This window comes from Halichoerus grypus, chromosome 6 (genome assembly GCF_964656455.1).
Source record: "Halichoerus grypus chromosome 6, mHalGry1.hap1.1, whole genome shotgun sequence".
Classification (NCBI taxonomy): Eukaryota; Metazoa; Chordata; class Mammalia; order Carnivora; family Phocidae; genus Halichoerus; species Halichoerus grypus.
The window spans coordinates 170657989-170684228 of record NC_135717.1 but is presented as its reverse complement, the minus strand read 5'-3'; the positions used below and the strand labels follow the sequence as shown (position 1 = coordinate 170684228).

General features: G+C 42.7%; 1 protein-coding gene across 11 annotated transcripts in view; it reads right to left on the bottom strand.

Moving 5' to 3' along the window:
* Positions 1-1298: 1298 nt before the first annotated feature.
* The window catches only part of TNRC6B (trinucleotide repeat containing adaptor 6B), a 239739-nt gene continuing 214797 nt past the window's right edge, over positions 1299-26240 (bottom strand). For all 11 annotated transcript variants that reach the window (XM_078076651.1, XM_078076652.1, XM_078076653.1 and 8 more), the window contains 11 exons: positions 21072-21203; positions 20714-20809; positions 20365-20542; positions 13273-13410; positions 10886-11062; positions 9306-9452; positions 8951-9046; positions 6399-6620; positions 5897-5967; positions 2996-3135; positions 1299-2029 (listed from right to left, as the gene is read on the bottom strand). In XM_078076651.1, the coding sequence (XP_077932777.1) occupies positions 1645-2029; positions 2996-3135; positions 5897-5967; positions 6399-6620; positions 8951-9046; positions 9306-9452; positions 10886-11062; positions 13273-13410; positions 20365-20542; positions 20714-20809; positions 21072-21203 (1782 nt within the window). In that variant the 3' untranslated portion in view covers positions 1299-1644. The remainder of the gene's footprint in view (positions 2030-2995; positions 3136-5896; positions 5968-6398; positions 6621-8950; positions 9047-9305; positions 9453-10885; positions 11063-13272; positions 13411-20364; positions 20543-20713; positions 20810-21071; positions 21204-26240) is intronic.

Below are 26240 nucleotides of genomic sequence, written 5' to 3'. Positions count from 1 at the left end.
AAAAAAAGTCTTTAAATACCGAAATAAAAAAAGCAACATTACAAGGAAAAAAAAAATAAAGAGGTCAAAACCAAAAAAAGGTGCAATATTTAAAAGTCTCTGCTAAGTTATACCTGCCTAAGCAAAACCACATACACAGGAAATACACAACACAGAGAAACAAAAGGAAACGCTTGAAGTACACACTGGTTTAAGAACATTCGTTAAGTAAACGTTTCTGTCAGTGATGGCCTGGTGCTGTAACACGCCACGGCCTGGCACAGGTAACGCTCAGCGAGAGAGGAGCAGAGAGGGAGAAGCTGCAGGTGCTTTCAGGAGGCTGCTCACAACTTATTTGTTTCCGTTTTCATAAAACGAAAAAGAGAACCAATGGAAACCTTTAATTCGGCATTACCTGACTTTCTGATGAATTCCTCATACCTGATGATACAAGAAAGGGGGAACATGGTTTTTCTGCTTTTGAGACATGGCGTTAAGTAAAAACTCTCTTATATCATCTGTTCCCATTCAGACTAACGGAAGAAAAACTTAACAGATATTCGGATGTGCCTGGTGGCCACGTACTTAAAAAAACAGAAATAAATAAACACACAGTTGCTCCAAGAGGTACCTCCTGCTCTCCTACTTTTTTGGACTTGGCAGTGCTCCAACTCTACTGCTAGGTCAAAAGAAAAGCAAGAGAAAACTCACTCAGGCTAATTTGCAAATGGAAAGGAGCTCCCTGCTTAAATCATTAAAAAGCACTCTGTTCATCTTAATGCAGCCCAACGGAGTTGCTTTAGTAAGCAGTGGCTCCCCGTGCTTGTGTGTTCTGATAGTTAAAAAAAAAAAAAAAAAAAAAAAGTAAAAAGCAGATGGCCGGCCAGCCAGCCTGCAGACTGTCAGCAATGCAGCTTTCTGAGATCGAGTCGGGGAGGAGGAGGAGGACACGGGCGCGCACACACACAGAGACAGAGAGAAGGATGCACGCGAATGCACATGAACACACGTGCACACACATACCAGAACGAGCATGCCTGGGCAGTTACATGTGCCAGAACACACTGGTATTTATCAACCAGCCAATCACAAATTTTTTCTTTTTTTTTTTTTTTTTTTAGGTTTTGTGTTTTTGTTTTTAAAGTGAGGCTCCGTCAAGTCTTCCCCCCGCCACCCCAACAATTCTTTTGAATTCCCCTCCCTCCCAAACGTGGTAGACCTAAGGACGGAAACACACCCAGTGCAAACAAAGTTAAAAAGCTATTTTTTTTTCAGTATATATGTTTCTTAGCAACAACTTCCATATAACATGAAAAAAGTGAAAAACTAGAAACTAATTTTTTTAATTTTTTTGTGTTTAAATTTAAATGGTATGTGTACTTGCTTCACATTGTCTTTCTAGGTTGGCGTTCATGATTCAAGTATTTCAAGAGTGATATGTTCTCTTTTTGGATTCATATTCCAAACGAAAAAACTGAAGTTATAAGGGAGGCAACTATGTGCTCAGACAGTCTGTCAATGACCCACCTTTTTTTTCCTCTCTCCGTTTTCTTTTTTCCTTTTAAAAATGTATTTATTGCAAGTTGAAAAAAAAAACGAAAAGGTCAAGTTAGTGCTGCTGCTGTTCCAAAAAAGGTCACGAGGTCAGAGTTGAAAGTTCTAAGTTCAGATTGAATCCGACCCTCCTCCCAGAAGGTCACCAGGTAGTAAGGGAGCAGGGCTGCCCATCCTATGGGGGTCTTCCACAGCGGGGACTCCCCACAAGCTAGAAGAATAGTTTGGGGGCCCCCACAATGAAGCGCCAGCAAGATCGGCCCCGCTGCCGCCGCCCGAGCTGCTCCACTGCCCGAGCCCTGTGGACCCACCGAAAAGATTCAGAGCAGGTCCGACGGGGTCCGACTGGGTCTGGCCGGTCTCCAGCGACTGCCAGCCTGCGGCGGGTGCACTTGGGGTTGCTGCGGGTGTGGGCGGCTGAGCCTGTGCCAGGAAGCGGCTGACTTCGTCATCGGTGGCAAACTCAGCCAGGATGGTAGTGTTTCCCAACACACACCTAGGAAAAAGGGGAGGGAAAGAGCTATGGATTTGAGGGAATCCTAAAGCATCCATGGGGACTGAGGGTCTTGAGTCCTCGAGAGTCAAAGTGTGCTCCTTTGACCAGCAGCTTCCACATCCCCTGGAAGCTTTTTTGAATGCGGAATCATGGGCCCCACCCCAGGCCTACAGGATCAAAACCTGCATTTTAACCCGACCAGGTGATCGAGAGGCATTGTTTTAAAGCAATAAGGTATCACTAAATCTCAAGACACCCAAAGACTCCTAGAGGGTACCACGTATCAGTAACCTTTTGGTATATGGAATTCATATGTGGAGAAAAATGTCACCTCTCTTTTCCCCCATGGGAGGTGAAAGGTCACACCACAAGCGTCAAGGTGACCCAGCTTTAGACATCTGGAGGTGCCGCTGCTCTGTGTCAGGACTGGGCTCACTGCCTGAGCCTCACCACTGCTCGCTCGCTGTTTGTAGCTTCTGCCGTGGCATCTGCTGGCTCCCAGTCTGACAGCAGCTGGGAGGGGGGATGGTCAAAGTGTGATCCAGTCCCACCTACTTTAGACAAAATCAGTGCTACGCACTCAGACCACCGTATTTCATCTTCACCAACAAAGAAGCCAAGGTAAGTTGCTAGATTCTACTACAAAAAGTGACAGTGCTTACGACGTTTCACGTTCTCCTAAGTACTGGCTTTGTTTCATGGTATTTAAAATTTACTCACTGCTTCACGACTTCATAAATTCTTTGGTTTTGGAATTCTGATGAGTGGCCTATGAGATACACAGGACAATCCACCCTTAGGTAGGTAGAAAAGATCAGTCCCCTCAGTACCAAGCAATTGCTTACTGCCATGATGCTGTTTTTGTGCATGTTCTTGTGCATCTGCGTCTAATCAAGCAGGTGGCAGACTACTCACGTGTGCATCTTCATGCGTGTTTGTCTCAGTGAGCATAGGATGGGTACTCACATGTGCAGTGCGGTTTGGGCCTTGGCCGCCTCCTGTTTGGTGCTGTATCGGATCAGGGCGGTGCCCTGGGTTAGGTTCAGATGGAATGTCAGCAGTGGGCCATGCTGCATGCAGATGGTTCTCAACGTTGACCCATCAATCTGAGGGGTAATGACATTCATGAGATTAAAACCTGGAGGTGGGGTGTGAAGGAAACGAAAGTGGCCTTTCTATGTAGGAGAAGGAAAAGGACTTCTGATTTGTAAATAACGGTATCAGCACTAAACTCGTCTTGGAGAAAGGAAGGAGGAACTCAAAGCAGGAAAGAGTGCGCTGAATAGAGGTCTTAAAGGTAAATTTTAAGATATTCAAAGCACTGGGCTGGGATCTGATGTGCCCATATTGGAAATAAAAAAGTCTGTAAAAATACAGCTCAAAACAAATCATACAATTCAACCTGCAGTCTCTTTTCCTTAAGAGGTAAACAAGTGAATGTGTGTTGATTTGTCAGAGGCTTCAGAAAGCAGAAATAAGACGGCACGTGAATAAGAACTTAAGAGAACATGCCAAGTTCTTGGCATCATTACTAATGCAGTATTCTCTACTCCCCCAGTTAATGAGCTCACAGGGAGCGGAAGCGGAAGATACACACAAGACAGCACTGCTAACCACACCTGATGGTTCAGGATCTTGCTGGCTGACCTAGCTCGCGGACCCAGCTGGTGTCCTCCGACTCCCACGTTGGCCACCCCAGGGTGAGACTCTCTGCCTACTTCTCTGTGAACTCTGCTGCCCTCGGCCTCATGTTATCCAGACGCTCATGTCCAGTGATTCGAGATAGTTTCTCTCACCCAGGACTTGGATGGACAAATCTACTTATACACTCTGATCAATTTATTTGTATCGAGATCTTAACTAGGTTGAGATAGGCTGCTGAGTCCAACACTGGGTTCATTTCTTTGGAAGGGAAACAGATTACTATCGGAACAGCCTTCAGAAACTGTTACTGGTGGCAGCAGTGCAAACATTGTGTGGTTTCACCATGGAAACCAGCAGATTCACCAGATTTCTTTAAAGAAAATGATAAGCAACTATATGAGTGCGGCCTAGAGTACACCACAAGTGACCTTCCAGCACAGATGCCCTCTAAACAAATTTTAGGCAATGAAAGCAAATTTATCCAAGTTCCAAAGATTTGCCCTAAAACCTTCTTCTAAGCTATGATCGAGATTAGTCTATTAGGTAGTTTTGAGCTTTAAAATTAAACAATTCTTTTTAATACAAACACAGCCAACCCCTTGATTCATTTTACACATATACACACATGTACTCACTATTTTCTTTTTTTTTTAAGATTTTATTTATTTATTTGAGAGAGAGAGACACAGCGAGAGAGGGAACACAAGCAGGGGTAGTGGCAGAGGGAGAAGCAGGCTTCCCGCGGAGCAGGGAGCCCGATGTGGGGCTCGATCCCAGGACCCCGGGATCATGACCTGAGCCGAAGGCAGATGCTAAACGACTGAGCCACCCAGGCGCCCCTGTACTATTTTTCGTAGGATAAAACAGAAGTGAACAGCTGGTTAGGTTCCCCAGGTTCCTTTCAAAACAGCGTATCCATTACTGTCTCTCTCATCCTAACCATATATCCACCACACTGAGGGACAACTTTTAGAATGTTGTCATATTCTGGGGCGCCTGGATGGCTCAGTTGGTTAAGCGTCTGCCTTCAGCTCAGGTCATGATCTCGGGGTCCTGGGATTGAGCCCTGTGTTAGGCTCTCAGTGGGGCATCTGCTTCTCCCTCTCCCTCTGCACTCCCCCTCCCCACATTTGTGCTCACTCTCAAATAAATAAAATCTTTAAAAAAATATTCTAATGAGGCATATATAGTTTTGAGTATAGCCATATGAAATCGTCATACTTCAGTCAATTATTAGCTAAAAAAACCACCTGGGGCTTTTAGCTGAGTTGATATGGAGATTAAGAGCCAACCCAGACTCTTTCTCATGTTAACTGTATTTACGAAATCGCCTTTCTCCACATGTACCCTGAAATGCAAGCCCTGGGTACACTCCCCACAAACAGATTCATTGGGCAAGTAAATTTAGGAGAAGCTGTATTTCCTCACAGAGGATCATAATACATGTTAGTATATTAAAGGGTCTAAGAAGTCTCATAGTGAAGAAACCTTGTTTCTTTGTTTAATCAAGTATATATTCCAAACATATTAGGCCAGAGACCTATTAATATCCCATGGGAACACTCTAGAAAATGCTGGCTTACTAAAGTGTGCATGAATCCATTTATGAATTAAATGCTAGACAATTCATTTTATGTGTCAAACGGAGGGAAGCATAATTGACTCCTTTTAACAAGGTGTTGTAAAGGTTGTGCTGTCTAGTCCAAATAAAGGTCATGGGCTCAGTTTCAGTGGGTTCATTTAATCTCATTTGAGTGTTCGACATAGTACTGCTGCAAGTATGTCAGTTATCAAGCAAACAAGGTGACAGAGTGGCTTGTGGCAAATGAAACCCATCACTGTAAAAACAACCCAGAGGGCATGTTCTGAAGACAGCAAATTAGTAATGCCATCTACAAAGAAGAGAATAACAGATGGAAAATTGAAAGCACCCATGTGGCATTTAAGCTAGGAAACTGACAGATTCCTCCTACTGCCGAGATAGATGGTTAATTATTTATGAAGCATTACAAATGGTTGATACTGAGCCTTAAGCCTTGTTGGGCCAACACTCCCCATTCAGGAGTAGACTTCGAGCCTTTGGGTGGAAAGACCCACCCCTGCACACTGGGCCTCTCTGTAGCGAGCAGGAAATTAATCTTATCTGCCAACATTCCACACCTGAGTTTCCCTCTCTTAACACAATGAAGTCCTGTCTCGAAAATCACAAGGAAGCATGATTACCTGTGGAGTGAGATTGTGAAGAACCAGCCAGTAACTGGGACGAACTGAACCACCATCACTCCAGGTAGAGGCTGAAGCAACCAGAAAAACAATCAGGAAGAGCAATAAAAAAATTCAGAAAGCCACGAGTGAGAAACATCTTCACATAGCCCACATGTTTCTTCTCTCCTGTTATCAACTGTCTTCTCTTTTCTACCTCCTTCTGACCCCCTTCATCCTGTCACTTAATGGCCAGCTCTCTTCTCCTAGACCTTGAACCCTGTGCACTCTCATCTCACTGGTAAGACATTTTCCTCCTAATGTTCTCCCTCTGCTGGTCATCATTTTTACTCCATCAGTCCCTTGCGAGTTCTTGGATTTTCTCTGCCCTAGACTGACTACAGCTTTCCACTCAAGAGATACTCTTTCCTCTACCACACTGCCTCTCTTGTGAAGATTTCATGTCTTTTTTGGTATTAACATGAGCTTGAACAACGATGCTCCTTTGGCGGATCCTCCTCACCCGAGGCAAGCCGTGAGTCCTGGGTCCCCCACCCCCTGACTGATCGGGGTGCTGTGCTGCTCCAGGGAGATGGTTTGGGGTTGGTCAGACCGGGAGGTGGGCGGGGCAGCGCTGTAGTGTTCCTCGAGGAAATATGGTTTTTCCACATCTTGTTGGAGAGATGAGTGGGGTTGTGTCCTATGGGATCTGGGGACCATGTTGATTTGTAATCAGGGAACTTTGCTATAAAGAAGAGAACATTAAAGAAGGGATAAGGTTAGATAGGTCACTTCCGTCAATATACATAAATTTTGTGTATACACATAAATAATATTCTAAAAATAGTTTACACATTTTGAGAGTAGCAATACAAAGTAACATTGCCCTTTGAACTTATTAAATATAAAAATTTCAATGACTATTACTCTGAATTGACAACACATAAACTAAAGATTTAATATGATAACTAATTCTCTACTACTTTCTTAGCCAAACAGAACATGAAAGGGAAGATTAATTCAAGGGAAGTATTCCTAAAATCATTAGTCTTACAGACATAGTAGAATGTGAACCCTAGTAAAACTATTCTATAAATACTCATTGACTGAATGGAAAGTACACTAGAAATTTATACTTTTCTTGATCCAGATTATTAGCTATCAACATTCAGACAAACATTTTTCTAAAAGATTTTTTAAAGTAATCTCTACACCCAACATGGGGCTGGAACTTACAACCCTGAGATCAAGTCTCATGTTCTACTGACTGAGCCAGCCAGGCACCCCAACATTCAAACAGATTTTTAAAGAACAATCAACAAATATTTGCTAACAGCTTACTACGCTTTAAGGCACTAAATCAATGCTGTGGGTAATACAAACATTCTCAAGAACTTCAAGTTCACATGGGAAGACAGAACAGATGAATAAGAGAATTGGTAACCCCAGGCATCAACACATATGTTCAATACACAGAGAAGACACTGCTCAGCCATCACTAAAGGCTTTGCAAAGACAGGTCTGGAAGGATTTACATAAATGGATGGGCTCAGAGACAGAGGAAAATACAGACTAATGTCCAATTTGAACTCTATCTGTACCAAATATGTTTTCCCCCAGTTCTGGCTGAACAATATTTCACAGGGGCAGAGGTAGAGAAGGCCAGAAAGGTAGACTGGGGGCCGATGAGGATGCTACTAGATTGAGCATGTAGTGTTTAAACTTGGCTCTCATCCTGGGTGACAGTAAGTAGAATGGAGCAGAAGAAATGGATGGGAGATGTGGCTGCAGAATACACCCCCTGGGAGATATCTAAGACATTTATTGAATGGAAAGACTTAGGAAAGATAATGGGGGGGGGGGGTGCAGAAAAGTATACATTCAGTTTAGACACCTCTGAGGTGATCCTTGGGTAATCTCTCAGGTGAATGTCCAACTATAGATAAAAAGATAAAACAGTTCAACTGAAGACGTGGGCAGTTACTGGAATAAAAGAGCTGGGTTGAAAAATAAATTTTTACATGTAAAGGACGAAGTCCCACAAAAGTATAATGTAGGGTGGTGGTTAGAAACATGGATTATGGAGTTGGTGCCTTTACACACTCGCTCAGACCTGAGGCAAATTATATCAGCTCTCTGAGTCTGAGTTTCTTCATGTTCAAAATGGGGAGAAGGCCAGGACCTGCTCCCAGACTTTGGTGAAGGTAAGGTAAGAATTCATGCTGAAGGCTTAGCATGCTGCCTGGTCTCCAGGAGCATTCAATAAATGACAGGTTATTGTGACCCTGTCTATATGACACAGACGTGAAAAGAAAAAGAAGACAATTTGTAAGGCAGTTAACCTACAGTGTCTTAGAGAGTAGCTGAGGATTTGTTCCATTTGCTTTTGCTTGGACACAGAACAGAAGCCTTAATGACTTTAATGGCTTGAGGTCTAACTTTTGCAAGACCAAGGTGCCAATTACAAATAATCTCTCTACCAATCTATGAGGCAGTGTGTGGAGTGAGTGACTTCAAAGGCTCTATTATATCCATTAAGTTTTTATTCCCTATCGTCTAAAAAAAAAAAAACCACACATACGCATAAGGAATTCAACAAATGTTATTGGTAGAATTAATTAAGGGCCTCTTTTTTTCCCCTTGGCCATCTGCCTGCAGCCTTTGTCTATAAGTGGAAGGATTTGTTTGTAGAAAAGGAAGCCATAATTGGCTACCTTAGGAATAACAACCTGGACTTCCCTGCTTCTTCCCATGGCCCATGATTCCTTCGGCAGACTGGTTCAAGAAAAGCACTTGTGGCACAAAGATTTAACCTCTGCCCTCTCAATACCCACAAGGCTCCCTGCAATTATGTCACCATCTGCCCTGTCCTAAAGCTGTATGTCTCATCCTGTCTGTGCCACTGGAAGCTCCTTGAGAACATGGCCAGCGGAAGAGGTGTGCCCCCATTTAGGCTGACCTAGCCATTCAACTTCTGTTGAAGTCCTCCTTAAGAAATAAACGCCCATTTCCTTTGTAAAAGGGAACCTGATGGAAAAGTGCTAGCCAAAGGGAAACAAATAGGTCAGACTGTACCTGAAGTGCTATGAACGTTGGTAAAGGAGTTGTCAGAGGCACTGTAGGGCCAGGCACCAGGTGAAGGCAGCGAGGTGTTGAGGGAAGAGTTAGACCCTTTGGGAGACACAGGAAGAGCAAAATGAAAACACTGCAGACGGACATCAGTGTAACCGGTGAAACCTTAAGTACTGTATTTAGCCTTTGATGGAAGATTAAAATATACTAAAAAAGTATCCAAAAAACCCCTGAAAAGCTACATATTTGTATGTTTTCTGGTTAAATTATTAGATTATTAGCAGGTACAAATGAAGCCACAAATAGATACAAAAATGCTGGGTATTGAATAAACACAAAGGACGCCTCACTCATTTACCTGTGGTGTTATCCCGCAGAAGTTGGTGGTCAGTATCTACAATGGGAGATGTGGCTGTACCCCCCAGCACACTTCCTGGGGTGACATAGGGGTCAGACTCGGGGTCAATGTTTTGGATACCTTTCCATGGCACTCCTGGTTGGAATTCTGAAACAAGGAGAACAAATATTAGAGGTAGGAGGTTGTTCAAAGAATGATAAAAATCAAGTTAGTTTTTTTTTTTTTTAAGTTTTATTTTTAAGTAATCTACGCCCAATGTGGGGCTCAAACTCACAACCCCGAAATCAAGAGTTGCAACGTTCTTCTGACTAAGCCAGCCAGGTGCCCCTCAAGTTAGTTTTTGATACAAGGCATAGATCTGTGAAAAGTAGAACACTGAATCTATTTCATCTCAGACTTCTATCATAAAATTGAGCACCACAACTCAGCCTGAGCAAGCACTGCGTCAGCACCTCTGTGTTACCAAGCACGTTGACTTGGTTTCTCTGTGGCTCTGAGCCAGAGCTGTCTGGTGTCTGGTCCTGGTCGCGGCTCTTCCTGCTCCCAGGGAAGATCGGGCCTGAGGGCAGCGAGGGCAGGGGCAGGTAACCTGGTGCCCATGAGAACTGTCCAGGCATCCACAACAAGAACTGGGAGAAAACCAGGGTTGGAGATGAGTGACTTCTCCCATTTATTTCACTGGAAATTGGCTCAGATGCATGAAAGGAAACACAATACAAGTGACCACTATTATGTGGAACACCCAGGGACAAAGAGCAGGAATAAGCTGGCTGATATTATCAATGAGAAAGCCTAGAATACGTGTAAGTGTTTACAATTTTTTTTATTGGTTAATTTAAATCATATTTAAAGCCATGTGATAGGATTAACAAGCTTTTGTTTTCCTAATCATGATGGAGAGCAATACAATATTATACACAAACAATATGCATTATATGAACCTGCTTTAATGGAAGGAAATTAAACATATTCATATTGCAAATATACCTGTATAGAAAGACATATACCGATTCTTAATTTTTGCTTAACTAAACCTAAAATTTTTCTACAATGAAAATAGATTACTTACATCAAAATAAAAAGAGAGAAAAAAGTAACAGTCTCATTACACCAGTACTGCATACCTGGAACTTGATAATAAATACTTGCTTCATGAATAAACAGGCCAATTAAATGGACATTTCAGAAGATCCCATGTTACAAGGCATCCTGTGCACGGACGAGTGCTAAGTCCGGCTCCCACATCACCTTCCTTGATCTCCAAATTCCATTCCTCTGACTTCCTGCAGCTCGTCTATGCCTCTGCAGTATTTATCACAGTTACCTGCCTTACAGGTGATCTGTGTCCACACCTTATCTTCCTGACTGAACTCAATGGAGCAGAGACCCCATTACTAATGTGAATTTCCTATCTTCCCCAGAGCATAGCACATGCCTTGCTTTTATCAGACAAAAGTTACTAAATGAGAAAACAAAGTGCATTAGTAACTGGCAAAAGCAATCTGTTCAGAACCCAAAATTAAGAATTAAAAACAAATGATACACCAGAAAAAAAAAAAAAAACATTGCCTGGACAATACCTGGAGGCCAACTGGCATTGCTGGATTTACTTCCGATTTTATTTGTTGGTGGAGATTTGGCAGGTAACCAGCTATCACCAGCAGGACCCGTATGGCCACCCAGTGTGTCACTCGGGATGATATCAAACTGGTTGTACGGTGACCCTCCTCGAGTCTTACCAGGGGCCACGATAGCGCCTGAGGAGAGAGAGTGGAAATTAATTCACACCCAGAAAGGATTCCTATGAACAGAACTTGTCAAAGCTTTTACTCAGCAGAAAACAGTATTCTGACGTCCATGCAGTAAAAAAAAAGGTGCTGGAATGAGAGGTCGCCCTGGACAGCCAGTATCTAATTCACAAACAGGATGAGTAGGAACAATCCACTTCACCGTCCTGAGCCTCTTGGGCTCTCACTGAGGCACACAGCACTGTTCTCATCCTTGAATCTTCCTTTCAGTTTTAGAATTCCATGGTCTTAAGAAATTAATGAAACTTTCATCAACAACGAATCATACTATCATCCCCAGTTTCCATACCAATGACTCAAGAATGAGAAATAGGAAAAACACTACACAATCTGCAGTGCACAGGAAGTGTTCTCATGACACTTGACCGACGCGCTCCCCCCCGCCCCCCCCGCCAAGTTCTTCGGTGCTGATCAGACCCCGGTTAGCTGGAAGAAGCAGTGTAAATAGAGCGAGCCCACTGGAGAGAAACGCATCTGCCATTGCTCTGAATTCCAAAGCCATGAGATGGAACTCCCGCCTACGGTCTCTGCCCGCACAAGATGGACAGGGAACTGTGCAGTCCTGCGACCCGTGGCCCCACACAGGAAGAACCACCAATCCTTTGTAACTGTCTTCCTGACAGCATTTCGGCAGTTCCGTCTGTGCCCCTTTTATGCATTTTCGATGCTACGAGGCAGGAAGAATATTAAAAGCTTAAAAGTTCTCTTAACCTAACAAAAAATGATCTTCACTTTCAATAAAAATTGGGGGCCTCTGGGAGATACCACCCTATTTATTTCTCAAATGAATTTTACATGCTGCATTGTGTCACCTAATCTACCCTTAGGATGCTGTTTCTAAACAGATAAAATTATTTCCAGGATGACGTATTAAAATATTTGTGTAAATATTGATTAATCTGCTTGGGTTGGCCCAGCAGGAGTATTATCAAATCCACCTCCACGCTCAGCTAAGAAGTCATTTGCATTTCTGGAACCACTGACAGAAATCTGACTCAAGGGCACATTATAGGGAAGTCGTAGGAAATGAAGCGCTCAATCACTGTGGGGATTGCTAAGGAAATGGGGAACACAGTATCTATAAGCTCTGAAAAGGCAAGTGGATATTTAAACTTCCAGATATCCTCTCTCATGACACTTTGTATTTATTACCGTGCATCTATCATGTCTTTAGGGACAAGGAGACCTGATGAATTACCAGCCTAAAGAAGCAGGGTAAGTGCCCAAAGCTACAAATGCTGGGCTTGAATTATTCAGTCTAGAGATAGATTTTATAGTTTCAATAAATCATTCTTGATTTTGTGGCATGAAATCTTAGGGAGAGCAGGGAAGAGCTCCATGTGGCCATTTTACCGTCTCTCGGATAGACACATTCAAGAGTGGTTTATAAAGGAACCCTGAAAGTTTTCAGACCCATGGGGCTGAGGTCTGCCAGGAAACTGCGGCGGGAGGAGCCCAACACCCAGGTGTATACACTTGGATCTCAAGGCTACAGTTGAGTCCAGGTGAATTACCGTCCAATGATATAAACATTGAAACAAAGGTTGAAGGAAGGTTCTAAGACCTTTTATCTGTTTTACAGGGACACAGAGAGGCATTTACAGAGAACAATGGAAATGAAGGGCCCACCATTCACAACCAAAGCCTGTGATGCCCCTCAGCTGTTGTCCTGCAGACACTATAATGCATTAAGAACAAGAAAGCTAAAAAAACAAAACAAAACAAGAAAGCTTTGTGGAAAGTTCAAATCTCATGTACTATTAGTCATCTATCTTTTGGAGACTAAAGTGTTTGAATAATCAACATGGTATATATTTGTTGTGATCTCTTAAACCTCAAAAAAAATGCGTTTTGTTCTCTCAGCCAATATATTAGGGTTTCATCCTAATGGGTACTCAAGTTCACTGCCACTGCTCTCAATCCCATTACAGGTGGGCAATTTTGCTCCCCTTAATTACAACTAGCATTTTAAGTTTCTTATAATTTGAAATATACATAACCCCAATCTTCCTCTCTTAGGCGATCACTGGATTTGGAGGAAAAACCAAGAGATTAAGAAAAAGCTAAAGATTTGTGCTTTAAAATAATTTTACAGGATACATCATCAAGGCCCGTGAGAGCCATACAGCTCCAACTCATAAGGCTTTGCTTGCTCTTACCATTTTTGTGCATATTGGCTTCCTGTGTGGCTACAGAGGGCAGTCCCTCCATCATGGAGGTCCACTGTTTAAAGCGAGACTCTGTTCCAGCCTCCTTCCCACCAACCATGCCATAGTCCATGCCACCAGAGCTGAAGCCTAAAACAGAGAAGCACATTTTACATCTTCCTATATATTTCAAATATCAGCATCCAAGAGATCTGAGGTAGAACCAACCAAATGATAGCTTCATTTGTCATTTAAAGACTAATTCACAAGAAATTTCTTTACTCAGAAACAGAGATTTTGATTCAAAATGCTCATCCTGGGGCGCCTGGGTGGCTCAGTCATTAAGCGTCTGCCTTCGGCTCAGGTCATGATCCCAGGGTCCTGGGATCGAGCCCCACATCGGGCTCCCTGCTCCGCGGGAAGCCTGCTTCTCCCTCTCCCATTCCCCCTGCTTGTGTTCCCTCTCTCGCTGTGTCTCTCTCTGTCAAATAAATAAATAAAATCTTTAAAAAAACAAAAACAAAAACAAAAAAACCAAAATGCTCATCCTGGCTCTTGCTTGCTAAAGAAAGCAATGACTCTTCGTGCAGGTGTGAAAATGTGCAGGACTGCCGTAATTGAGAGCATCACAGTGCACAGCGCACCTGTGCCTTCACTTATTCATTTAGCTAACGCTTGTGCTAGCCAGAATGCTGGGGCCAGGAATTCGCCAACTCAGAGAGCCAATCTCCACACATCAAACTGATAATGGTAGAACAACAGCCACAAGGTGTGGTGAGGGTGTCTGGGGGCAGAAAGGCTTTGCAGAAGAAGGGACATTTGATTTAGGGCCGATGGCAGGTATGCAAGTAAGTCAAGGATACCAAGTACAAAGCTCTGATTGATGACCATCTGGTACATTTAGGGAATGAGGAGTTCAGTGTGACTCCAGTGCTTGGTTAACCATGGATGAAGTGAGGCAGAGTGACAGGAGATGGGAGAGAAATGAGGAGTTATGTCCTGTAGGGTTCTTTATGTATCAGGTCAAAGACTTTGGGCCTTTTTTCTCTAAGACAGGAGATAAAGAAGTTTTTTAACAAGTGAGAGAAAGAAAACTAAGTTTGTATTTTAGGGAGCGCCCGGCTGGTTCAGTTGGAAGAGCAAGCAACTCTTAATCTCAAGGTCATGAGTTTGAGCCCCACATTGGGTGCAGAGATTACTAAAAATAAATAAACTTAAAAAAAAAGTTTGTATTTTAGAAAAAGAACTGGCAGTACAAAAATGAGGTACATGGAGGTCAAGGCAGAATATAAGAGATTTGAAAGAAATCTTTATGCGATGACAAAGCCTGAATAGGCAATGACGGAGAGCTTCAGAGTTTACTTTGCCATGAGCCCCAGGTAAGCCTCAGGTGTCAGGCTTTTAGCACAAGTGTAGGTGGGTAATGTCTTCCCATTGCAGAGGGCTGGACAGGTGAGAATCAGTATGAGAGGCTTGCTGACGGGGGTCTCACAGGTCCCACCATCCACTGTGGGTCAGAATGTACTTAACATAAAAAGTAAAATGAAGCACGAAAATAAACAAATGAAAACAGAGAAGAGGAAGAACAATGAATAGCCAGAGTAAAAATGAGGATGGACTGCAGTGAGTGTAGAACAGCCATCCCAGGGAGGTGAGCAGGAGTCCCACAATGTAAAAGCTCACGCAGCTGCAGGAGTCAAAAGCCCGTCTACTGTTACTCGAGAAGATGTGCCACTCCAGCTAGGCCAAGCTCCTCGCTGTACCCACTTGCCTCTCCGACCATCTGGTGGTGCCTCAATGACTCTGAGGTTCCACTTAATCCAAATCCTATGAGGGCCCAGGCCACGTTCTTTCCCTGTGCTTCTGAGTTGTCAGAGACAGTTTTATAAATGCATAATAAATCCATTCCTAACACCTTGACCTATATTTAAAGTGTTGCTATTAATATAAAGAACACTGCTCCTTCACACTGTAAGCAACTTTACTAGTCCATGTGATTACTTGGAGCAGAAATTCCTGGAATAAACTGGAAATATTTCATATTAAATGATTTTTTAAAAAAGAAGAGTTTAAGGTATTTTCTTTTCTCTTATGTAGTTGAAATGAGACTGGAGGATAGCAGGGTTGAAAGGAATAAGGCCTTTCTCTGAAAGAAGCTTTATTTATTATTATTATTATTTAATTTTATTTATTTATTTGACAGAGAGAGAGAGAGAGATCACAAGTAAGCAGAGCAGCAGGCAGAGGGAGAGGGAGAAGCAGGCTCCCCACTGAGCAGGGAGCCCAATGTGGGGCTCAATCCCAGGACCCTGGGATCATGACATGAGCTGAAGGCAGACGCTTAACTGACTGAGCCACCCAGGTGCCCCCTCTGACAGAAGCTTTAATGGCCTAAGTGGGTTGCTCCTTGGGCAAGTAGCACCTCTACCTTTGACAGAGAAAATCAACCCAAGGTGCCTGGATTCCAGGCTATTCGAAAGCTTGGTTCCAATCATGGAGGAAGAGCTTTTGAGAATAACCTAGGATTCTGGTGAAGATTAGAAAGAACGTGAGGATTTAAGAAGATAAAGAATCATTCCTTACACATTTCTTTTTTCTTTCTTTTTTTTAAAGATTCCATTCATTTATTTGACAGAGAGAGAGATAGCACAAGCAGGGGGAATGGCAGAGGGAGAGGGAGCAGCAGGCTCCCCGCTTAGCAGGGAGCCCAATGCAGGACTCGATCCCAGGACTCTGGGATCATGACCTGAGCTGAAGGCAGATGCTTAACCAACTGAGCCACCCAGGCGCCCCCACATTACTTTTCTTTACAGTTGCTCTGAAATGTCTTTAGAACCCACCGTGAATTACAATTATTTAATTTCAGCTGCTTAGAGTCCTTTTGTGACATGTGAAGCGTAGAAAATTAGTAAGAGTTCTACATCTTAGGATGAGGGGACAGTTTGAGCAGTTCCATTTGAACCTTAAGTGGGCATCTTTCTCGTTAGAAACTTGGGAAATCAAACACCACCAAAGCATGGCAGCATCATAACTAAGTAACAAAGTTTGGTAAGGAAACACCCAGAGGGATGTGAGGAGAACAGGAGATAAAACTGCCTTGAAAGGTTTAACCTCCGAACCCAAAACCAGGAGAGGAAGAATCAGTGCAAGGCTGTACATGGTTCTGTATCTTTCTTCGATGCCCCGCAGTAACCGGCACGACTCACAACCTCTACACTATTTGTGAGCTGCCACACCTCAAAGCCCAGCAAAGTACGGACCTTTTTGTCCTTGCTACTTCATCAAAACCACACTTCCTCGGTCCACCAAGCGGCCTCCCTATAATTCTCCAGCTCACCAAACAGAACTTGAGCTCCAATCAAACAATCCTTCCGTTCAGTTCAGTGCACACTCACGGAAAGCCTCATTAGTGCCAGGCTCTGTGAGGAGCTGAGGGACAAATAGAAATAAGACATGCCCCTTGCTCTCCTAGGAACTCATTTCCCCAGTACATCCCTTTTACCGATCTTATCATTCCTACAAATCCAACCCTTGGCCTCCCTTATCTATCCTGGCCAGAATTACTTTCTTTGCCACACACGCTGTTTCACCGTCTATTTATTCATCATTACCGCTTGGCTCAGTGTCACCTCCTTGAGGAAACTGGGATTTCCTCTTTCACGCTCTTTGTCTATATTAGTTCTTTCTTTCCTGCTTTTCCTTTTACTATAGATTAAAAAACAAATCAGTGCTTTTATAATGATAAAAATATATTATAAAAGAAACAGATCACCCACACTTGCCCATTTAACACAAATATTCCTCTTTTTTTAAAGTAATCTCTACCCAACATGCGGCTCAAACTTACAACCCTGAGATCAAGAGTCACATGCTCTACCAACTGAGCCAGCCAGGCACCACCAAATTTTGATAAATTTTAAACATGAAAAGTAAAATTTTATTGGAAGTACATTTTCTTTTTCTTTTTTTAAGTAGGCTCCACACTCAGCATGGGGCTTGAACTCACGACCCTGAGATCAAGACCTGAGTCGAGATCAAGAGTCAGATGCCCAACCGAGCCACCCAGGCGCCCTGGGACATTTTCTAATATGACGAGGGACTTTACTTCTCGAATGGTTCAGATACCTATGAATGAGAGATATGAGACGGAGTTCACACTATTCCTATTTTTTAAATTACAACAGAAAAAAAGCACCAAGAAATATTATATAAGTAATTAGACAGGAAAAGAAGGAGTCTTTATAACATCTATTTCTGTGAATTCCCGTTTAGGCTATATTCCCTTCCCCTCAGCTCAATAACGTAGATGCTAAAACATCATGTTTACATAGGTCATCACCCCCAGACAATTCAGTTAGGTATATTTTCAATTCTGCTAAAAGCAGAGAATGAGAAACCGTCTATTTTATAAAAACAATCAGTCAAGGATCAGTTAAGCAGTCATTAAACTCATTCAACTTTTTAATTTTGAGAAAATACAACAAAAGAGGCTTTACTGGGACTTACTAAGAGACTTTTAATTATTCGTGCTCCTCTTTCACCTACAGGTGTCTTTTTTAGTTTAATACTCAGCAGTAGGAAAATTGAAATACTATTCATTTTTTACATCTTTGCTATATAAATTTAACCTCTCTGTATGCGTTAAATATATTTTCAGCAAAATCTCATAGCTGTAGTTTATTCAAAACAGGCAGCCAAATCGGATTTTACTTTCAATCCCAAAATGCATTTTTCAATTCAAATAAATGTCATAATATTAAGGAATTAAGGACATTTTTAACTGTGAAATAAATTGCAAAGTGCATCTTATAAGGCAGATCGATCTGTAAGTGGTCAGATCACAATTAATATGATAAAGACCTAATAAAATTTATTCATAAGTTACCAAATGGAAATAAATTAGCGAGTCAGTATGTTTTTCTCCTTACTTAATTTGGACTATAGTGCATAGTTAAATGTATAAGTTACTTTGAAACAAGAGTATGATAAAAAAAACCACGCCATTTCCTCAGTAAATGTATGTATGTATGTTTGTATGTACACAGAACTCTGATCCTTCAGCCATCATGGAAAGTTATGCCTCCAGTACAATAATCACAAATAACACCACGAATCTAATAAGACACTACGATAAAATTTTTCTATATATTTGATAAATGAGAAGGTATGCTGCTAAAAACTAAAGGATTCACAGCTAGCATATAATTTCACTCCCCCCCCCCCCGTAATTTTACTTTTTAACAAAAGGCAGAAAATATTACAGACGTTGTAAGAACTGTCTCTGGAACAATTACATCATGATGTTAGGTTTTTAACAACCAATTGACTAATGCACACCCAGCCTAAAGAAAAGCACATAAAAGGTCTATTCACAGGTTTTATCAGATAAATTGTGAAAAAAAATGTGTATTTAAGAGTGTCTGTGTCACTAACCTATGTTGCTCAAGTTGTTTGAAGATACTTTTCTTTCCACCTAAGACATGCCCCTAGGGGATGAGTACAGAAAAGAGCTAAAAAGAACTGTGCATTTAAACATGTGGAAAAGCCGCCCGGGGCTTCCAGATGTTCACTTTGCTTTGTATGACTAGACTCTACTTTGAGAACCATGAACTCTCTAACAAAAGGGGATGGAAGAAGCAAAGCTGCCCTGCTTTATTCTCATAGACGGCATCTAAATTCACAATAACTGGACACATACCAAAATACCCAGGTTCTTATGGCAAGTTTCAGCCTTAACAGAAAACATGATTAAGGAGGTGAAGCCTGGAAATACAGAGTTAATGACACCTTCATTAGTCATTATGGGAGGCTTCCCCCTTGCTCAGCACCCGGGATTTCTACACCCAAGATGGGTATGCCCTAGTAAGACAGGAGCTGGTGGAGAGTTTGCTCTTCTTTTATGTCAAGTGGAAGAAAGGTTATTTTGAATTTAAGTCAGTTCTCAGGCAGATCATTTTAGAGAAACAGTGCCATTGGTGGAAAAAATTCCCTTAAAACTATTCAGGATCAGGATCAAGGCATCCTTGAAATCTCTGTTCCTCTCTGCATGTGGACACCCCAGCAGGAAGTGGGCACCCCACAGAACTAGAGCAGAGAACAGGGCTATGTGTCCAGGGTCACTTTGTTTCATAGGAGCATGGGTTTCAGGTCTCCCCAACTCTTATTTTTGAGTTTGCACAGAACAGTATCTTCTTTACCAAAATAAAACCTGAATTTTGTCACTGCGAAGAAACCCACTGTGGTGTGTGGTACCTTTTTAATTTTTACATTTTATTTTTAAGTCACTGTTGCCTCACTGATTGGATTCTGCTTACAACATGTTCCCCCGTTCTGAAAGAGCTACCATTTGCCTGCCAACAAATTCTTGATGAATGTCAAAGGTATAACCTTACTTGTGCTAATTCTATTTAAATCAGATGAAATATTAATATCAGAAGAATTTTATCAGTTTGCCTCATCAGCTTCATTTTAGTTCTCCATTTTTCCACGAGAAGGAAATTCTATCAGTAGAGCTAAACACCTCAGCTTGTACATTATTTTAACAGATTATAACCTCAGAGGCGTGTGGCACTCACAGCACGTACAAATGTTTTAACTGGCTTTTTTTTTTTTAAAGATTTTATTTATTTATTTGACAGAGAGAGAGAGCCAGAGAGCACAAGCAGGGGGAGTGGCAGAGGGAGAAGAAGAAGCAGGCTCCCCACTAAGCAGGGAGCCTGATGCGGGGCTTGATCCCAGGACTCTGGGATCATGACCTGAGCCGAAGGCAGACGCTTAGTGACTGAGCCACCCAGGCGCCCTGTTTTAACTGGTTTTTAAAAATTCCCGGTGGCAGAAGAGCAGGTTGCCATTGCTAAATAGTAAAAGTCTCCCCTGGACCCAGAGAAGTCAGAGGCATAGCTCTGCGATTTCCTAATTGTGTGGTCGGCTTTGGAAAACCTCCAAGACCCTAGGATATCAGCTGTAAGACAGGGATGAGAATACTTCTCCCTCTCGTGTGGTTGCTGTGCAAACAGGGGGTCACGGAGGACCCATCTCTACCAGAGGCTCAGCACACGACCGGCGCATTTTTTTTAAAGGTGATCTTCACTACTGACCACTTACCAGAACCATATCCAGGTATTGGCCCTTTGGTTTGAAGGTCTGGGAGCCCCACATTCAGAGCGCTGGGTACCATGTTGTCCAGATGTGGCTTGGGCCCAACGGGATGGGAGGGCGAGTGCTTCATGCCAGGCTGCCTTTGCTGCTGCTGCTGCTGCAGGGCGCTCACCATCCGAGCCAGCTGGAGGCCAGGAGTCCAGAGCCAGGGGGACCCGGAGGGAAGACGGACACACGGTAAGCCAACGCCCTGCGCCTCCCCGAAGAGACTGCCTGCGGCTGGCGCTTTGCTCTCGGAGGCGCAGCCCTGCAGTCCCCACACGGAGCACTAGGGGGACCCCCCAGTCCCGCGTACCTGCTGCTCCTGCTGCTGGCGCACGGCCTGCGAGAGCTTCCTCTGGTTCTGCAGCAACTGCTGCTGCTGCTGCTGCTGCAGGAGAAGCTGACACGCCTACAACACAGGGAGGGGCACCGGCTCCTAACTGGACTTACTGAGACCCTCGCGGGCCGTGCGCCCGAGTGCGGCGGCGGAATCAAGCACCTAGGAGGGAAGTACTACCCAGGTCCTGGTCCACTGGTCACATTTACCTCGAGTGGAGCTGAGACATTAACCCTTAAGCATGCATAAAACGAAGCAAATCGAAGTTAAAGGGAAAAAAAAAAGCAAATAACCTTTTTTTTTTTTAGCTATAGGAGGAAAATCTGCTACTCACCAACTGAAACTGGGGAATTTGTGGAAGCTGGCTCAGCATGGCAATTTGTTGAGGAGATAACTGGGGCCCCACATTGAAAAGACCTGGATTCAGGCCACTGTTGGGAAACTGCTTGAGCATTGAGGCAGAAACCTAGCAAGAAAAAAAAGATGCATTTTCAGAACTTACCAAAATGAAACTTTTTTTTTTCTGTAAAAAGGTCTTAATAGGTCTAAAGCAAGCATCAATGGTTTTCCTTGAAAAATATTTGTGAAAAATATTAAATGATCAGGAGAAATACACTAAAGTGTTAACAATGGTTATCTCTGAGCGGTGAGATTATAAGAGCTTTTAGGGGCACCTGCCTGGCTCAATCGGTGGAGCATGCAAATCCTGATCTTGGGGGTTGTAAGTTTGAGCCCCATGTTGGGAGTAGAGATTACCTAAAGATAAAATCTTTTTAGTTTATTTAAAAAAATTTTTTAAAGATTTTATTTATTTATTTGACAGAAAGAGCACAAGCGGGGCGGGGGGCGGCAGGCAGAGGGAGAGGGAGAAACAGACTCCCCACCGAGCAGGGAGCCTGATGCGGGGCTTGATCCCGGGATCATGACCTGAACAGAAGGCAGATGCTTAAACAACTGAGCCTAGTCGCCCAAGACAAAATCTTTTTTAGAAAAGGAGCTTTTAAATTCTCTTCCTAGGCTTTCTAATTTTTCTGCAATAAAAATTATGAATTTACAATCAGGAAGACTTCTGCAAGACAAAAAGTTTTAATGACAATATGACTCTTGCCTGAGAAACTGTTACTGGAAATGGAAACAAAATATATCAAACTTCATAAAAATAATAAAGCCTAAAACAAAGTATTTCTGTTGTACAAAAAAGGAAGATCAGCTTTCTCAGTAGTAAAGGGGATATTTTGGCCCCACATGCCTGTAAATAAGAGACACTGGAGTTTCAATTCATGACTTCTCATACCAAACACTCGGGAGTCCAAGAGAGGCAGAGCAAAGGAGCCTAAAAGGTCAAATGACTCAACCTGTTCCTTCTCCACGGTTTTCAGGAGTGAGCTAGGCTAGGCTACAGCACCTTCAGGGACAGAGAAAAGACTCCCTCCCACCTTCGGACTGCTGGTCTAAGATGTTTTCACTGAGCTGAAGTGAGTTTCCCTGCACTTTCATTCTCCGAACCCACTGAACCAGCTGGTACCGCGGAGAACAAACGTAATCTTCCACGGGTGGCAGGTCGCACACTGGTCAAGTGTGTAGTGCTGGAGCAGACTGCGTGGGCTGCCACTTCTAAGGTGTGTGACTCGGGGCAAGCTACTCACTTAGCCCTTCTGAGCCTCATTTTCCTAACTTTAGTGATTGAGGATGTTATGAGTTAATCCACATCAAAGGCTTAGAAATGCACTTCATAAACACTCATGTTATTCCACAGGAACAGCTCTTCAAATGTCTAGAGACAATTACAGTTCTTTGTGTCTCATCTTCAGCCTAAACATGATCAGTTCTTTCATGCGTATCTCATCCAATTTCTCAATGCAGAGCCCAGGACAGAAAGCCATATTCTAGAGTGGTCGAGTACCAAGTAGACCTGGCCATCACTAACCATTCTGTTAAAAGCCAGACTTTTACTAACAATGCCTGAGATCTCTGTTTCTCTGATGATCGCATCCTAACTCCCAACTCACACACTAAGCTTACTGTCAATTAAAATCTACAATATTTTAAAATAGGTTTTGTTCTCCTATGTAATATTTAAGCAGCTGGGTTGAATTGTATTAACTTACGATTTGATCTTAGGATCTTATCTTTATGTGCATAGCACATAGTAGATGCTTGATAAATATCTATTAAATAAATGAATATTATATTTTATTTTTATTTATTTATTTATTTTTAAAGATTTTATTTATTTATTTGACAGAGATAGAGAGAGAGCACCAGCAGGCAGAGCTGCAAGCAGAGGGAGAAGGAGAAGCAGGCTCTCCGCTGAGCAGGGAGCCCGATGCGGGGCTCGATCCCAGGACCCCGGGATCATGACCCGAGCCGAAGGCAGCCGCTTAACCAACTTGAGCCACCCAGGCACTCCTATTTTATTTTTTTTAATATTTAATTTTTAAAAAGAGTTAATTTTTTTGGGGGGGGGAGAGCAAGCAAGAGCAAGGAGGAGGGGGGAAGGAGAGAATTTTTTTTTAAGACTTAATTTATTTATTTGTCAGAGATCGAGAGAGATAGAGAGAAAGAGCACAAGCAGGGGGAGTAGCAGGCAGAAGGAGAAGCAGGCTCCCCGCTGAGCAAGGAGCCTGATACGGGACTCTATCCCAGGACCCTGGGATCATGACCTGAGCTGAAGACAGACTCTTAACCAACTGAGCCACCCAGGTGTCCCGGAGAGAGAGAATCTTAAGCAGCCTCCAAGCCCAGCACAGAGCCTGACTTGGGGCTTGATCTCACAACCCTGAGATCATGACCTGAGACGAAATCAAGAGCTGGGCACTTAAATGACTGAGCCATCCAGGCGCCCCAGATTTAAATTGTTGTTGTTGTTGTTTTTTTTAAGATTTTATTTATTTATTTGACAGAGAGAGAAAGTGAGAGAGCACAAGCAGGGGGAGCAGCAGGAGAGGGAGAAGTAGGCTCCCTGCTGAGCAGGGAGCCCAATGTAGGGCTCAATCCCGGGACTCTGGGATCATGACCTGAGCTGAAGGCAGATGCTTAATCGACTGAGCCACTCAGGTGCCTAAAATTTTTTTTGAAGTAATCTCTACACCCATTGTGGGGCTGGAACTCATTACCCTGAGATCAAGAGTTGCATGCTTCACCTAATAAGCCAGCCAGGTACCCCATGAATATTGTATGTTAACTTATTAACAGTCACTCCACCAAATTCTTTTTTAACCTATTATTCTACTTAGTCCCAGTTTGTGTTTCCCTATCTGGTCATTGATGGGAATCTTGAACTTGACAGAGCTTGAGGATAATCTAGTAGCATGTCAGTAAAAACTTCTTTCCAACCGAAAGTGATTGGGCTGGGAATAGTCCATCATTTACTAATCCACACAACTGTTCTAGCATTTAACTTATATTTATACATCTTGTCTAAAACAAAGAGACAGCTTGTCAAATGGCTTGTCAAAATAGAGATTTTGACAACTGTATCATTCTTATAATCCAAGATTTTTTAACTAATTAATAAAGAAAATCAGTTAAGACTTGTTAGCAAATTTATGATTCATGATTTCTTATCACAGGTGCTCAAAAAGCCGTATTTCTGATATCTAGTCTAGAATCTTGCCTAGAATTGGCACCAAGTTCATCAGTCTAAGCCATTTCCCTTATTGTTTCAAAAATTATTTAAAAAACTTCCCCATTCTCCTCACTTCCTTGTTGGTGCCCACCTTGCTCATAACACTCCAGGCCTCCTGCCCTTTCTTTTTGGCAGCAAACCTATAGGGAGGGTTGCCCCATTCCAGTTACTGCTGGCTAAGTTTGTAATTCAGTATTAGGAAGCTCACATTCTCCAAGATCAGCTTTCTCAGTAGTAAAGGGGATATTTTGACCCCACATGCCTTCATCTTAAAAATTCAGGATTTGTGCAAGAAAGAGGAGTTGTCATTATTAAACTCCCCTTGAAGATCCCCAGACTTCCTCAAAGATCACAGAAGGGCTCGGCAATTCTTTTCACAAATTCTTTCTCTGTTGTAGGATTTAATTTGTCTCAACCCTTTTGAACATCTTTGTTCTTTTTTTTTTTTAAAAGATTTTATTTATTCACTTGACACAGAGAGAGAGAGCACAAGCGGGGGAGTGGCAGGCAGAGGGAGAAGCAGACTCCCCGCTGAGCAGGGAGCCCGATGTGGGACTCGATCCCAGGACCCCGGGATCATGACCTGAGCCAAAGGCAGATGCCCAACTGACTGAGCCACCCAGGCGCCAGAACATCTTTGTTCTTAATGGAGAAGACAAAAGCAGTAAAAATTTTATTTTCACTTAATTTAACTTAATTTCTATTTAATCATTTAATACAAATACAAGTAGTCCAAAGCAGAGATTCTTTTCCCAGTCACTGGAACTGCACCAAACCAAACTCTGAAGGCTCTTTCAATCTGCCTGTTCTTTTGCAAGTCTGTTTATTTTATGTTGCAATTCCACAACACAACTCTTACACATATTCATCCTTGCTTGCTACCCTTACTTTCCATCTTTTGAAAATACCCCCTTAAAATCTGAGTCATCAGAAAGCTTTCATCAGAAGACCCACTGGGTCTTCCCACTGTATCTTTCTTTAGCATAACAGTCAGAGTTAAATTAATGCTTCTGAGTCACCATCTCTGCCACAGTCTCGAGAATACCTGCCTACCTTTCCTTTGATACTTTCTAGTCTAGAAACATCTAAGTTCAAGTTTCCTGTACGGGGCTCACCAACACTTTTTTTTTTTTTTTTTTTAAAGATTTTATTTATTTATTTGACAGAGAGAGACACAGCGAGAGAGGGAACACAAGCAGGGGGAGTGGGGGAGGGAGAAGCAGGCTTCCCACCGAGCCCGATGTGGGACTCGATCCCAGGACCCTGGGATCATGACCTGAGCTGAAGGCAGACGCTTAACGACTGAGCCACCCAGGCGCCCACCAACTCATTTTCTTTCAAGATCTCAGCCACTTTCACTTAACCTATCAATGCTGTCATTTTGGGAAATATTTTGGGTTAAAGTAACAGTCCTCCCAGATGTTTCCTCTCTACTCTCTAAGAGATGCTGAGGGTTGCCAACCAATGAGAACACTTGTTTGATTTTCTACGTTAACAGTTGGAGGTCTAGCAGATGTGAGCTCAGAGTGAGCACACCATTCCTGTGCATGGTGCCTCTGCACCAGTTTTATGGCCGCGACGAAGGACTTGGTATTAAAAAAAAAAAAAAAGTAAAAATTTCAATAATAATCTTTAAGTATTGATTACAGGTTGAATGATAATTTAGATCTACTGGGTTAAAGAATATATATATTATTAACCTGTTTCTCTCTTTTTAAATGTGGCTACCAAAAACTTTTATGTTCCATTACGTGGTCTGTGCTATATTTCTATGGGACAGTCCTGCTTCTAGGCCATCAGCATTGTTTCTAATTTCCTTTCCAAAGGGAAAGGACTCTGTGGTTCATGGGAAATCTACCCTGCTTATTTTGTTTT